The sequence below is a fragment of the Pelobates fuscus genome, chromosome 9 (assembly GCF_036172605.1).
Source record: "Pelobates fuscus isolate aPelFus1 chromosome 9, aPelFus1.pri, whole genome shotgun sequence".
NCBI lineage: Eukaryota > Metazoa > Chordata > Amphibia > Anura > Pelobatidae > Pelobates > Pelobates fuscus.
Window position 1 is genome coordinate 11078699 of NC_086325.1, and position 14081 is coordinate 11092779.

The 14081-nt window shown below is 41.9% G+C and overlaps 1 protein-coding gene across 1 annotated transcript in view; it reads right to left on the minus strand.

Annotated features, from left to right (window-relative positions):
• Window positions 1–14081, minus strand: part of LOC134572296 (cytochrome P450 2G1-like) — a 51254-nt gene that overhangs the window by 19228 nt on the left and 17945 nt on the right. The window contains exon 2 of the mRNA XM_063431177.1: window positions 818–980. Coding sequence (XP_063287247.1) covers window positions 818–980 — 163 coding nt within the window. The remainder of the gene's footprint in view (window positions 1–817; window positions 981–14081) is intronic.

Sequence of the window (14081 nt, forward strand, 5' to 3'; positions counted from 1 at the left end):
AGGAATTTGTTTCCTAGTTTGTTGCAAAATTGGAAGTGCTTCAAACTAGGTTTATTTTCCTTCTTTTGGATCAACAGCAAAAAACAAATGTGAGGAAGGCTGAACTTGATGGACACAAGTCTCTTTTCAGCTATGTAACTGTGTATTAATTGTTCTTGCAACTGTAGCTAAAAGAGTTTGCTTTATTTTTTTATTCCATGTGCTATTGGCAGGCATTATGTTCAGATTCCATCTGGAGTTCAGGAGTGTGAACAACAAATAAAGCCACAAACTGTGCAATTATCATTATTCCGTTTATTTGGAGCAGGGGTGAGGCTCAGAATGTGCTGCCATAGTTTCTCTTTATTCTAAATCCTTGTTTCTTTTTCTTAATCTATTTACAGTGAATTAAAGTATTTTACATTGTAATATCCCTTGAAAACAGGCCAAACAGAATTAACTGGGACATTTTAAAGCTACCATGAACCTACCTAAACGTCGGGCTTCTATACCTACTGACTGATGTGAAACAAAAAAAGCGCAATTTACTTAAAGGGACACTATAGTCACAAGAACAACTACAGCTTCATTTAGTTGTTCTGATGTGTATATCCAATCCCTGCATGCTTTTAAATGTAAATGTGAATGTGACAGAACTATCCGTCAGTAAACACTGCCTTTTTTGCGAAAAAGAGGTTTAGGTTCTAGATATACACCTGCAATGAGACTCAGATATTTATAATCGGAAGAAATAATTATTTTAGTTACAATTATAAGCATTTAAATAGCAAATTGGAATGTTAGTGTTTTGCACAGAAACGCGTTGGACATTACTCACCATGTCCTTTGAAGACTCTGTCAACTGTCGGCAGCTGTCCTCGGCCACTAAAATCATCGGCTTGGTCTATAAGGGCTTCTTTAATAGTTTGGTAGCCAGAAAGAATAATAACTGGCCGGGATCCAAAATAGATGGTGTACACCGAGCCATACTTCTCAGCCAGCTGTAAAGGGAATTTTTTAGTTTTATTTCATTATCATTATGGTAAAAGAAACATTATGAAGCATTAGAAGAGTTTTGTTAATAAACCCCTGTTCTTACTGTGTAACAAATGTCTTGAAAACATTAATGTTTCTAGTGAGGAAGTGCAGTAGTGGCTATGGTACAAGGAGTGACCTGGCAATACCCCCCACCCCCCAGTGCAAGCGGTCACACAATTTGAAACATAGAATGTGACGGCAGATAAGAACCATCCGGCCCATCTAGTCTGCCTAATTTTCTAAATACTTTCATTAGTCCCTGCTAAATTTGCTAAAGGTTTGGGGTCTGCTGGACGCCTGTCGATACCATTGCTACTGTCAGAAGCTTCCTTCACTGAGCTAAGACTGGCAGGGCAAAGTCATCTAACACTCAGCCAATGAACTGTCAAGAAATAACAGAAGGTCCAAGTAGGATCTTCCTGCTCTCACTTCTGGCTGTAGAGACACAAAGAGCGACATCTCGCTGTCCTCAAATACGAAGTCAAATTGATTTGAGATTTCCCTCAACATTATTTATTGTAATCATCAATTTTATAACAAGATACAGAGGCTCATATTGCATAACCCTTTCTTTACTGTCCACCAATAGCAGCAAAGAATACAAACAGAATGAAAAAACAATGAACATACAGTAACATAGGCCCCTCCCTGCACAGGTCCCAGTATAATAGGCAGCACTTCGCTTCCATTTCCCTCTTTCTTTGCTGCTCCAAAGATAAGTACAGCTTACATTTTTACTCCTATATATTACTTATTTATTCAGTGATTTATTGTTATTGATATTATTATTTATTGTCATTTATTAATATATTGTTTCTTCTCTGTTGATAGATTCAATATTATTATTTTATTTTATCCTATTAGGAATGTTTTTTCTCCGTTTAATTATTTATGTTTGTTTATTACTATGTATGTATTGTTGTCTCCCAGGGTTCCAGACCTTCTTTGTGAGATAGTTAATTTGTGTTGTTCTCACTTTATTTTCCCTGGTTACTCTTATCTCCTTTTCAGTCTCTTATCTTTTCTCGCCGTTTCTGGCTCCATCTCTCCCTCTCACTGCCTTTGGCACCATTTTGTGCTTCATTCTCCTTTCTGTTCGGCTGTTTTGGTGCATGAATCTCGCCCGTTCAGCTAAATTCATCGCAAACACATGCCGTTCGTTATTTTTTACTGGTATATAGCATCATTCGCCTATCTGCCGCGTTCTACTAAATTTGTTCGAACGGCTGTTTTTTTCCATTTATCTGTTTTATTTACACAAATTCGTCTATTTTGACAAACGTTCGGTTCTTTCTATCGACAAATTCACAGGTTTTTGCCGCAAATCTCGTGAGATTCTCGGCGGCTACTTTCTGACTTCCCGTCTCTCTACCTCATGTGTGTGTGTGCCACTGGTCTGGGCCCTGGTGAGATATCGTTCATTTTCTCCATAGTTTTGGTGACTAACCCTTACTACTTTGTTATGTTAGCTAATAGGGATATTGTGCCTTCCTGCTCCCCACCCTCTGGGGAGATAGATACCCCATTATCTCTGGGAGAGACCCCTGTCCCCTCAGGCTCACCACCAACTCTGGCAGACAGGCCCATCCACCCTGAAGGGGACCAATTCTTGGCACTACAGCGCTCGGTGACAGATGCCATTATGGCAGCCATGGGGTCCACGTCCTCTACCCTCTCCCATACCATCTCCCAGGCCCTCCTGCCACATCCTTAGGATGCACACATGTCAGGTTCCATGACGCCTCTCCCGCGTCCCGCTGTGGACCCATCTGGGGATGCACCCAAGAAGGCGACCCATAAGACTAAACACCCCTCTCCCTTTGCCTCCAGAACTATTAAGACTGGCATACCTATGGTCGCCCCAGAAAGCGTGTACCATCCACACAAAAGAGCCTTTCCGCACCAGGCAGAATGGGCGTGGCTATGGAAATGTGCCAGAGCACAACTTGAGAGTGACTCCAACTCAGAAATCGGGTCAGGTGAGGAGGCTATGATTGAGTCAGATGATGACTCTGATGTTGATACCGCTGAGCTGGGCCTTGACCTCCTTCCCTCTGCTCAGGCAGAGATGTCCGGAGGCGACGCAGGGGCGCTTCACCCCGCAACTGCGGGGTCCACCCTCTTGGATCCATTGGGAGAACTTCTCTTCGACCCGGATGAGCTACACCATCCGAGGTCAGCGCAGTGGCTCCCAGCAGACCATGTAGCCAAGAACCTCAGTAAAGCGGCATGGAACAAATTGAGGGCAGAGTGTCCGAGGCCTATGGTGCCAAATAAAGTCTGGAATACCCAAAAATGACCCAATTCCTGACTTAATTGGACTGGAATCCACATAAGGGCCTAGACTCTGCCCTAAAGTCATGCCAGGATAAGCACTTAGACGTTTTTGGCCCACTGGCAAAACTTTTCAAAGACCTGGTTGGGTCCAAAGGGCTATTTGTATTGCCAGTAGTGTCAATACCTCCCTCTCTATTGAATGGCGTAAAGCCATTTTATTCAAGATAAAGCCTAAACTGGCCAACCTTGCCCTCACAGAGGCTGGGAAGGATGCCCAAGGTTTACTATTTGATGACTCCTTAATTAAAGACCTGGAACGCTTTGTATTGGCATTTACAGCCCTTGACAAGGCCCAAACCTCCATGAGATGGGTATTCCAGGGAAGGTCTCTCCAGGGCCGGCAGATCTAGGAGCCATCTGTCTGGCCGGTCCTACTTTCAGTCCCGTGGCTCAGGACGAGGCTCCTTTCAGCACCGCTCCAACTTCCAGGAGACGAGCACCCGTTCCCCATTCTTCCCATTACGCGGACGCCCGTGGTGATCCAGAGGTTTCCGTGGTAACACCGGTTCCAGATGACCTTATGGGGAGTTTACACATACCTCCTGTTTCTTCTTATGTTTATGTAGGGGGCAGACTCCAAAATTTTTTCCCAGCCTGGGCACAGATAACTTCCGACCCCTGGGTACTAAACACTATTCGCGAGTTCCACGTAGACCTTGTAGTGAACCCTGTAAGTATCCTTCTCCCTCCGGTATCGCAGGTTGATCAACGACAAGCTATCCTCGCTCCTCGCCAAGAGAGCAATAGAACGGGAACCCCCGGGCTCCACAGGAGTCGTAAGCAGTATTCCTGGTGGAAAAGAAGGGCGCCCAAATGTGCCCAGTCATAAACCTGCGCCCACTCAATGCCATGGTGAGGTACTGCAATTTCCCATCAATTGAGAGACCTACTCCTTCATGGGGACTGGTTGGCGAAGCTGGATCTCAAGGATGCATTCCTCACAGTGCCTATAGCCACAGAATCCCGAGATCTCTTGCATATCCATTGGCGGAAAGAGACTTGGAGGTTCACCTGCCTTCCCTTTGGCCTTTCATCGGCACCATGGTGCTTTACCAAGCTGCTGCGCCCAGCAATGGCCTGGCTATGCAGTCGAGGCATTTGTCTAATCATATACTTAGACGACATGCTGCTCATGGCCAGGAATGCTCCATACTTCTTGCGCACCTGCGGCTGGCGGTGAACCTACTCTCCCGCCTAGGTTTCATTATCACCCGGGAAAAGTTGTGCCTGACTCCCGCCACTCATATGGAATTCTTGGGATTCCTAGTGGATACAGAGACGGACACTCTGAGCCTTCCGATGTCCAAGACTTGTTCGATACGCAAGGAGCTCCGTAGAGCTCTCATACGGCCGTAACTCACCTTGCGGCAACTGGCGCGCCTCATCGGCCTCCTCACATCCTCCATTCAGGCAGTGTTCCCGGGTCCGCTCCACTACCGCGCACTGCAAAGCCTGCAAAATAGCTCACCTGAGGGCCAGCGCATCGTACGCGGACCTGGTGTCGCTAGACAACGAGACAAAGGACGAACTGCGAAATGGTGGATCCTCAACCTATCCGCTTGGAACGGCAGGGCGATCTTCGGCTCCATGCCTGAGTGCACCATCAACTCAGATGCGAGCCTCCATGGCTGGGGGCTCATTGCGCAGGTATGTCGACAGGGGGTCGCTAGTCAGAATCCGAATCCCGACTGCACATCAACGCACTGGAACTCTTGGCAGGCTCCTTCACGATCCGCAGCTTCGCGAGGGACCGGGCTCATACATGCATCCGCCTCCGCATGGACAACGTCTCCACGGTGAGGTATGTCAACCACTTGGACATTACTCAGTCTGCGGTTCTGGCCAGATTGGCAAAAGACTTTTGCTTAGACCGGAACCTGGTGGTCCAAGCGGAATACCTACCAGGACTACACAACATCCAGGCGGACTGGGGTTCATGACATCTATCGGACTCCAGCGACTGGAAATTGGACACGAACGTGTTCTCCAGTATATTGTCTCTTTGGGACCCCTTTGCTATAGACCTATTCGCATCCCGGCTCAACACCCACCTCCCGCGATTCTTCAGCTGGCGGATGGACCCGGCGGCAGAGGCAGTGGACGCCTTCCTGCAGGACTGAAGCGGAGGCCTCCTATATGCCTTACCCCTGTTCTCCATGATCCCTAGCCCCCTTCTACACTCCTGCAGATACCAGGCTAAGCTGGTCCTAGTGACCCCTTTCTGGGAAAAACAATCGTGGTTCCCTCAGCTTCTTGGGATGACAGTGTGGGATGAACTGCTACTGGATCCGATAGGGTGTTGCCACCCTCTCCTGTTAGAAGGTTCCCTCCCGCTCCTGGCGTGGTGGATTTCAGGGGACCCTAGGAGGTCCAGGGAGTTTCAGACACTACTAGACGTCTGCTGGCGGAGGCATGGGCTCCCGGCACTAGATGGGCATATGGGTCAGCTTGGACTGGTTGGTGCCTGGCTAGGGACATGGATCCCTTTTCAGCCCCTGTGACCACGGTCCTACAGTTCCTGACTTCCCTCTTTGAAGCAGGTAAGGCCTACAGGCTATCTCCTCACTGCATCAGGGTTTTGATGGCTGCCCGGCGGGACAGCACCCCCTGGTGTGTCGGCTCCTCAAAGATTCTCACCTTTCCCGGCCGACCAGACCATGTTACACCGCAACCTGGGATGTATCGGTGGTATTATCCTTCCGCGCTCTCCCTACGACAACTATCAGCCAAGTTGGTCTGTTTGTTTTGTCTCATCTCCTGAAAAGGGTCTCGGATGTCCGAGCACTGGATTTTGATGCCAGATCATATACCACAGAAGGAGTAACATTCAATATCAGTAGACGCACCAAAACATCTATTAGGTCAATATCTTATCCGAGTTTCCCCACTACGCCGGCACTGTGTCCAGTGGCTTGCCTCCGGGAATTTAAGGATTGCACCAAGCTACACCGTTCCGCATCCTCTCCCCATCTGTTTTTATCCATCCGTCCTCCGTTTAACCCCGTCACTAGCACCACTTTGTCTCGCTGGGTTAAATGGCTACTCTCTCAAACCGAAACAGGAGAACAAACTAAAAAAGATGGTCCCATGTGATACAATACATGTTAACAGTGGTATTCACAATTGAATTTCAAATAGAAGGCTAAAATAGCCGATCTGAAAACATAGATTACAGGGAGAATTTTTCCAGCTCAGCTATTTTTAACCCTGATATTATGCAGGAGGAGCAGAAAAAATATAACAACCTATATATATTTTTTAAATTAAATATGTAATATTTAAGTATATAACAAATAGTAACCACCCGGGTGCTGCCGAGCGGTGAAAGAGGTAAACAAACATTAATGTTTTGACCCTCCTGGGTTTTTATCAAGATACATACTGTGGAACTAAACATAATATTTATAGAATAAAACTAATTGCCAATGCAAGTGGAAATTCTGTATGAGGATCCCACAATGCTAGTGGAACAGGTGGAATTGACAGTATAGACTTCATACTGAACAATAACTTCTTTTGGTATGGGGAAGATATATACCTACAGGTTAATGGTACCGCTATGGGGACCAGGTTCGCCTCGAGCTATGCCAATATCTTTATGGCCCACTGGGAAAATCTGTTCATATGGCAAGGCCACCCGTGGGGGGCCAACCTGGTCTTCTATAGACGGTACATCGATGACTGCTTCTTTATCTCGATAGGAAAGGAGGCAGACCTGTTAGATTTTCTCTCATACATCAATAGGAATGAGTATAATTTATCCTTCACATATAAATATAGCTTTACGGACATAGACTTCCTAGATCTGATCCTAGATACGGACCAACACATTTTGAAGTCTAAGACCTTCTTTAAAAGAGTAGATGTCAACAGCTTCATTTTGACTTCTAGCTGCCATTATCCATCATGGTTATCCAGTGTTCCATTTAGCCAATTTATAAGAGTCAAGAAGAACTATACAGACCCAGAGGTATGTGGTTTACAACTTCAAAAGGTGAAACAACAATTCACAGAGAAAAGTTATGATGTAGAATTATTAGATACAGCCCTCATGAGAATAGAAACCATAGAACGTTCCACACTTTTGGATAAAAAAACAGGACAATGCTAAGCAATATAAGTACACTGGTGACCTATGCCCCCTAGTGCTCAATTACAGTGCACAAACACATTTTTTTTTTTTTTTTAAAAGAGTGTGCAAAATCACTGGCACTTGTTACGCCAGGACCCCATACTAGCTCCGTATTTACCCATAAAACCAAAAATAATCTTCAGGGGAGCACCCACGTTAAAGAGCAGATTTGTACATAGCTACAATAAGCTGAAGAAAAGGAAGCACTTTTTAAGTGATGAGAAAGGCTATTTCAAATGTGGAAACTGAAACATATGCAAACTAACAAGCACTAGAGGGAAGAACTGCATGACCTTTCAGTCCTTGGTGACAAAGGAAATATTTGATATTAAAGAATGCATTACGTGCAATACCAAACAGGTTATCTATATGTTGGAGTGCCCGTGTGACCTCCAATATGTGGGTCAAAAAAAAAAGAACATTAAAAATCAGTCTTAGAGAGCATGTTTACAACATCAGAAGAGGTTTCGAGAAACACTGTCTGTACAGCCACTTCAAAGTACATCACAATAGTGATCCGGCACTACTCACATATTGTGGTATTAAGAAATTAGCAAGCCATCAAAAAAAAAAGAATATAGACAAGAGTCTGTCCGATCTTTATATAGAATTTTACAATCTTGCTAAAGCCAATAAGCTATTTATTTCTGACATGAGAGCATCAGCTATTAAAATCTGCCAAGAAAAGATAAATGCACAGATCAAAAACAGGATAGAACGTAATCTAAATAAACTTAATATTAAATATTATTATAAGAATAACCATGTTGACTTAATGCTAACAAATAAATTAAAGAAAAAAAAGGACTGAGCAAAATATCTCCAAATTAGGAGATGGAACAAACTTTATCTATAAACCAGATGAAATTGACAGTAAATTTAGGTATTTTTATGAAAAATTTTATAATTTGAATAAGTCTCCTGATATAGGTTCGTTGGAGAAATACTTAGAAAAATCTAATTTGTTAAAAATATCATATGACCAAAAAGAAAGACTTAATAGAATTATATCTCAGAATGAAGTTGAATTAGCAATTGATAAGCTTGTTAATAGAAAAGCCCCTGGTCCGGACGGGTATACGAACTCGTTCAACAAGGTTGTTAAAAAACAACTTCTCCCGTTGTTAACGAACACCTTTAATGAAATGGCGACTAAAGGGTCTGCCTCTGTAGACCTATTAAGGACACATATCACTCCGATTTTGAAACAAGGTAAAATCCCCCATGAAGTGAGTAACTATCGTCCCATTTCTTTGGTTAATGTTGACGTTAAACTTTATGCCGCAATTTTAGCGGAACGATTAAAAACAGTATTGCCATCACTCATCCATCAAGATCAGATAGTCTTAATGTTGGGGAGGCACTCATTTAATAATACACGTAGGGTCCTGAATCTGCTGGAGTGGGCTCGGGCTAAGGGAACCCCCCTAATGACCCTGTCGGTGGATGCTGAAAAAGCCTTTGACAGGGTCGGGTGGGGGTTTTTGAGGAGAACTCTCTCACAATTCGGTTTTGAGGGGTGGTTCATGGATGCAGTTGGGGCTATTTATTCGAACCCTCAGCTCGTATAGTAACTCGTGATATGCTCAGACTGGTTCAGTATTAATAATGGGACAAGGCAGGGGTGCCCTATTTCTCCCCTACTATATGTGTTATCAATAGAACCTTTGACGAATAATATCAGACAAAATGATAGGATTAGAGGAATGGGTACACAAGATGATGAATGGAAGATATGTTTGTATGCAGACGATATTCTAATTTCTATTACAGAGCCCCATGTTTCCCTCCCATATTTAATGCAAGAATTTGATAACTATAGTAGTGTCTCAAACTATAGCTTGAATATGAATAAAACAATAGCTATGTCTATTAATATACAAAGAGACAAATTAACATTATTAAAGAAAGATTTTGATTTTAAATGGACGGAAAATGAGTTTTAATATTTAGGGGTGATTATATCTGCAGATACAAAAAGGACTATGGAAATTAATTTTTTGAAATTGTTAAAAGAAACTAACACCCTATTAAAAGAATGGAGAGTGCATGAAATCTCCTGGTGGGGAAGGATCAACACCATTAAAGCCTACATAATCCCAAAATGGGTTTATCTCTTTGGGATGCTCCCTCTCTCGATATCTACACACTGGTTAAGTATGCTACAAAGTAGTATTACATCTTATATCTGGAGAGGGAAAAGACCAAGAATTAATACATACACCCTATCTAGGAAAGCCCAACAGGGGGGATTAGGATACCCCTTAATTTCCCAAATATATCAGGCTAATATGCTGGTACATGCCAGCAATCTCCAATTAAGTGATTCTAAAAATCAAGCTTGGTATAAGATCGAAGCAGCTAGAACTGGATTAGATAATCTTGAATTTCTCCTTTGGAGAGAAGCAAGTCAGAATAATCAAATGGCTGAGATTACATCTCAATATCCTCTATCTTTATTACAAACACTAAAAAAAAGGAATATTATAAAGAAAAAACTAAAAATCAACAAAAAACTTTATGCGAACTTGGGTTTAAGCTCTTTAGAACACTATATGCTGGAGATTAATCTGGTAAACTGGTATAAAGATCCTAATCTCAAGATAAAAGATCTTTATAATGAACAACAATTAAAAAGCTTCGAAGCTCTTAAAGATATGCTGGATTTACCCCCTAGAGAAATATTTAACTATCTTCGTATAAAGAGCTATCTTAAAGATAATTTATTAGTCTTAGACGGCCAATTTGGAAAACTGTTTGGGAATTTTTTTTTCAGCTTGAGGGCAAAAAAGGTGTTCTCTCATGCGATAGAATTAATAAAACTTAAGGGTAATCCAGATATCCCTGACGCTTTAACTAAATGGGAAAATGATTTGGCAATTTCTATTCCATTTAACATTTGGTGTAAATCCTTTATGATGACTAAAAAAGCTATACACTGTTTAAATATTTTAGAGACCTTTGCCAAAATTATGCACAGATGGTACTTGGTACCGACTAGATTAGCAAAAATATCCAACTCTTATCCGTCAATTTGCTGGCGGTGTTTCCAACAAGACGGCTCTATGCTCCATATCTGGTGGGCTTGTCCCAGAATTAAGCCTCTGTGGAATATTTCATTCAATTTAATATACAGGATCAGAGGCCCTAGACTGGAGCATAAAGCAGAAATTGCCCTTCTCCATATTATGGGTGAAGAAATAAAGGATGCTCGCGAAATTGTGATTATACATTGTTTATTAGCAACTAAAATTCTTATTGCGAGATTCTGGAAAAGTACTTTGATCCCCAATAGAGACCAAGTTATAGCCCAATTATTATATCAACTAGAGATGGAAAAAGGGATCATCCTTATGAATGATTACCCTAATGTTGAGATTCTGACGTTATACTCCAATCTTGTTGATATGACTAAAGGGCTGATATGAAACATCTGGACAAATGTAATAGATTATCCATAGACTTTTCCGAAACCCAGTAATGGATATTGTCTTATGGGCTCTATGGCCATATTCTGACCATATATTGGTAATAGTGCTACTCCTTGCTTATATTCCTTTTTTTTTTTCTTTCTTTTTTTTTTTTCTCTCTTTTTATTATGGAACTCACGACCTGTTATTTTATGTCATTATCTCTGACTAGTTATATTTGTCTTATATGTTTTGTCTCTTTGGGTAGTGGGTTTCTCAGAAATGTGATGACTCGACTTATTCATATTGTAATTCAAACCTATATGCATTGGAAGAGTTATTTCTTAGATATATATGACTTAATCCGATATACCCTATGTGATGTAGTCGTTACCGAGAAAGGTTTTTTTTTTTTTTGTAACACCTCTCTCGGTTGTCATATTGTATTTTCTTTTTCGTCTTTGTCTTTTTATAAAACTTAATAACAAAGAATTTATAGAACAGAAAGTAGAAGAGCCATGGAGGGGAGGTGAATTGAGCAAAATCCTAACATAGCGGGACATGTTCTGGATTTATAGCCTGAAAACCCTGGCACCTTTAGGTCTGAATGCAGAATTGGAATTAGCGAATATATTATGATATAGTAGTAGCCAGGGTGCTACGATATGGATGAGATTCTATAGCACCTATAGCTGACTTGCTCCCCATTTATATATGTTCACAGTAGTTGGATTCTTTGCCATCTGTAGTTAATTTGTATTTTTTATCTTATCTTTATTTTTGTTGTATTGTGCACTACAGACTTAGTTCTTGCTCCATGACACGGAAGGTACCTGTCAATGTGCCTTTGCCACAAGAATAGGCTTTTTTGTTTTGTTCTTACTTTATTTTATGTCATTCTCTTCCCCTTTTTCCCATATTCCTTCTATAAAGGCATATAAGAAGGAGAATATGTATATATTTTTAAGTTGACCACGAATTCTTCAATATCTGAATATACTTCCAATAAGGAACGATTGTCTCGTAATCATAATTTACTTGCCTAAATAATAGAGACCTGTACTTGATTTACACGATCCATCTATACATAAAATATCAGAACTCAATTTTATTTGGTACATGAAGCATACCCCTCTTGGGGATAAGATAGGTTATCACTGTACAAAATATGTATGGGTAGGTGAAATCCCCGTTTAGTTTTATACAGCTCAAAAAATCTTTATAGACACGAGTGGCAGTGTTTAAAAAGCACTGAACTAAACGGCAAATCTAAGATTGAGTAAATGTGGTGGTCTCTTCCACATTCCTGATCGTTTAAAACATTTTGTATATACAGCAAAACGTAGGTTACATCTGTTTCAACTAACAGTGTTGCGTCCTCAATATAAACATATCTCTAGAAATAATTTGGTAGGTCTAACAGAGAAAGGTTAGATAACTTGGGAAATATTGAATTAGCTAACACTGAAAACATCTAGGTTTTCAAGGTAGGAAATGAGGAGTGTCCTTAGAAATAACTGAGCACCGATAACAACGATAAGGGACAATACGAAATTAAACCTTATAAAACGATCGTCAAGTAGGGAACATTGAAAATATGAATGACACAGTATATGATCTCCTGTATGTTTTATTTTGTATTTTATTTGTATTTTATTGTATTTTGGTCCTTTGGCTGCCTCTATGCTATTGCTCTTGGACCCTAATTGCCAGGAATTTAACACCATCTTCCAGGAGTTCCATAAGTGTATGGAGACACGCCAATTTTATGCCTTCTATGTGTAAGTGCAACCAATAAATGTGATTGTTTATTATATCAACAAACTTCACTATATTTGATTTCCTTTATTTTCACATGTTTTACTGGAGGATATAACAGCTCATATCCATCATACTACCCCTGAGAGGGTGACAAGCCTGATCTTACCTTCATTTGTGAGTGTATCTACATTTATATTTACTCACACTATTTGCTCCATACTATTTTACGCTATGTTACCTATCTGATTTTTATACGATTATATCCACGGATATTCGACTTGAATTCAGGTTGTTTCAATTTAAAATATTCTACGTATTCTGGGTGTTCTCCACTTTTTTTGTACAGTATATGATTGCCTGAATCAATTGTAGAGATGTACAATGTATTTAACACAAAGATATTAACGTTTATTATATTGACAGCAATATGTATTTTATGTGTATTTTATTGTTTAAAAAAAATATATATTGTTTCAAGAATATTATAATTGTAATGTGCAACAGCTCTTAATATGACACTTTGTACATACGTTTTAATGTTTTATATACTGCTAGTAGAATGCTACCATTTTCTAATGTGAGCATATGCCTTTAAAGACCTTTAAATCTGCTTGCCCGGTAAATTATAAAACCGCCAAGCAACGGCCGCAGCACCATTCTTGAGAAAGCCATCAGAAGAAGGGCGAAACGCGTTGAAAGGTGCCTGCGACCGAGCTCTGCAGTGTATTCGATCTGATAAGATTCTGGTAGCCAGTGGGATTTACCCTCAGCGTTTCTCCTTTAGAAGATCGCTTGACAGCCTGTCTTTGTGCACGAGGCAGACGCTGTCGCCTCTGGAGAACCGGGCATTCCCTCTGATACCTTGGGAGAAGGAGCTGCTATCTGAGCCGATATTGTGGTCCTTAGTGATAAGTACCACATTTTTAAATTGTAAGAGTTCCTATTTGCGGGGGAGGGGGGGATTTTTTGTACTGGGGAAATGAATGTTATAGCAGTGATGGCGAACCTATGGCACGCGTGCCACAGGTGGCACGCCGGGCCCTCTCTGTGGGCACGCGGCCATAGGTTCGCCACCAATGCAGAGTAGGCACCTGCCTGCCCGAAACGTCAGGCGCCTACTCTGCTTCCGGGTCGGGAGGCAGGGGGAGGAATCTGTGATGCAGCTTCCCTGTCCTCCCGTGCGATGCTGTGTGGAGCGTTGCCGAGCGTTACCATGGCAACGCTCCACACAGCATCGCGCGGGACGACAGGGGAGCTGATTCACAGATCCCTCCACCTGCAGTGCTTACCACCACCGGACCACCAGGGATGGCTGTGCCGCCCCCCCTACTTCATTAAAGGTAAGAAGGAGGGAGGGGGGGATACTGACACACAGCATCCGCACCCCTACCGCCCCAGCAGTACCCCTACCCCCCAAGAACCCC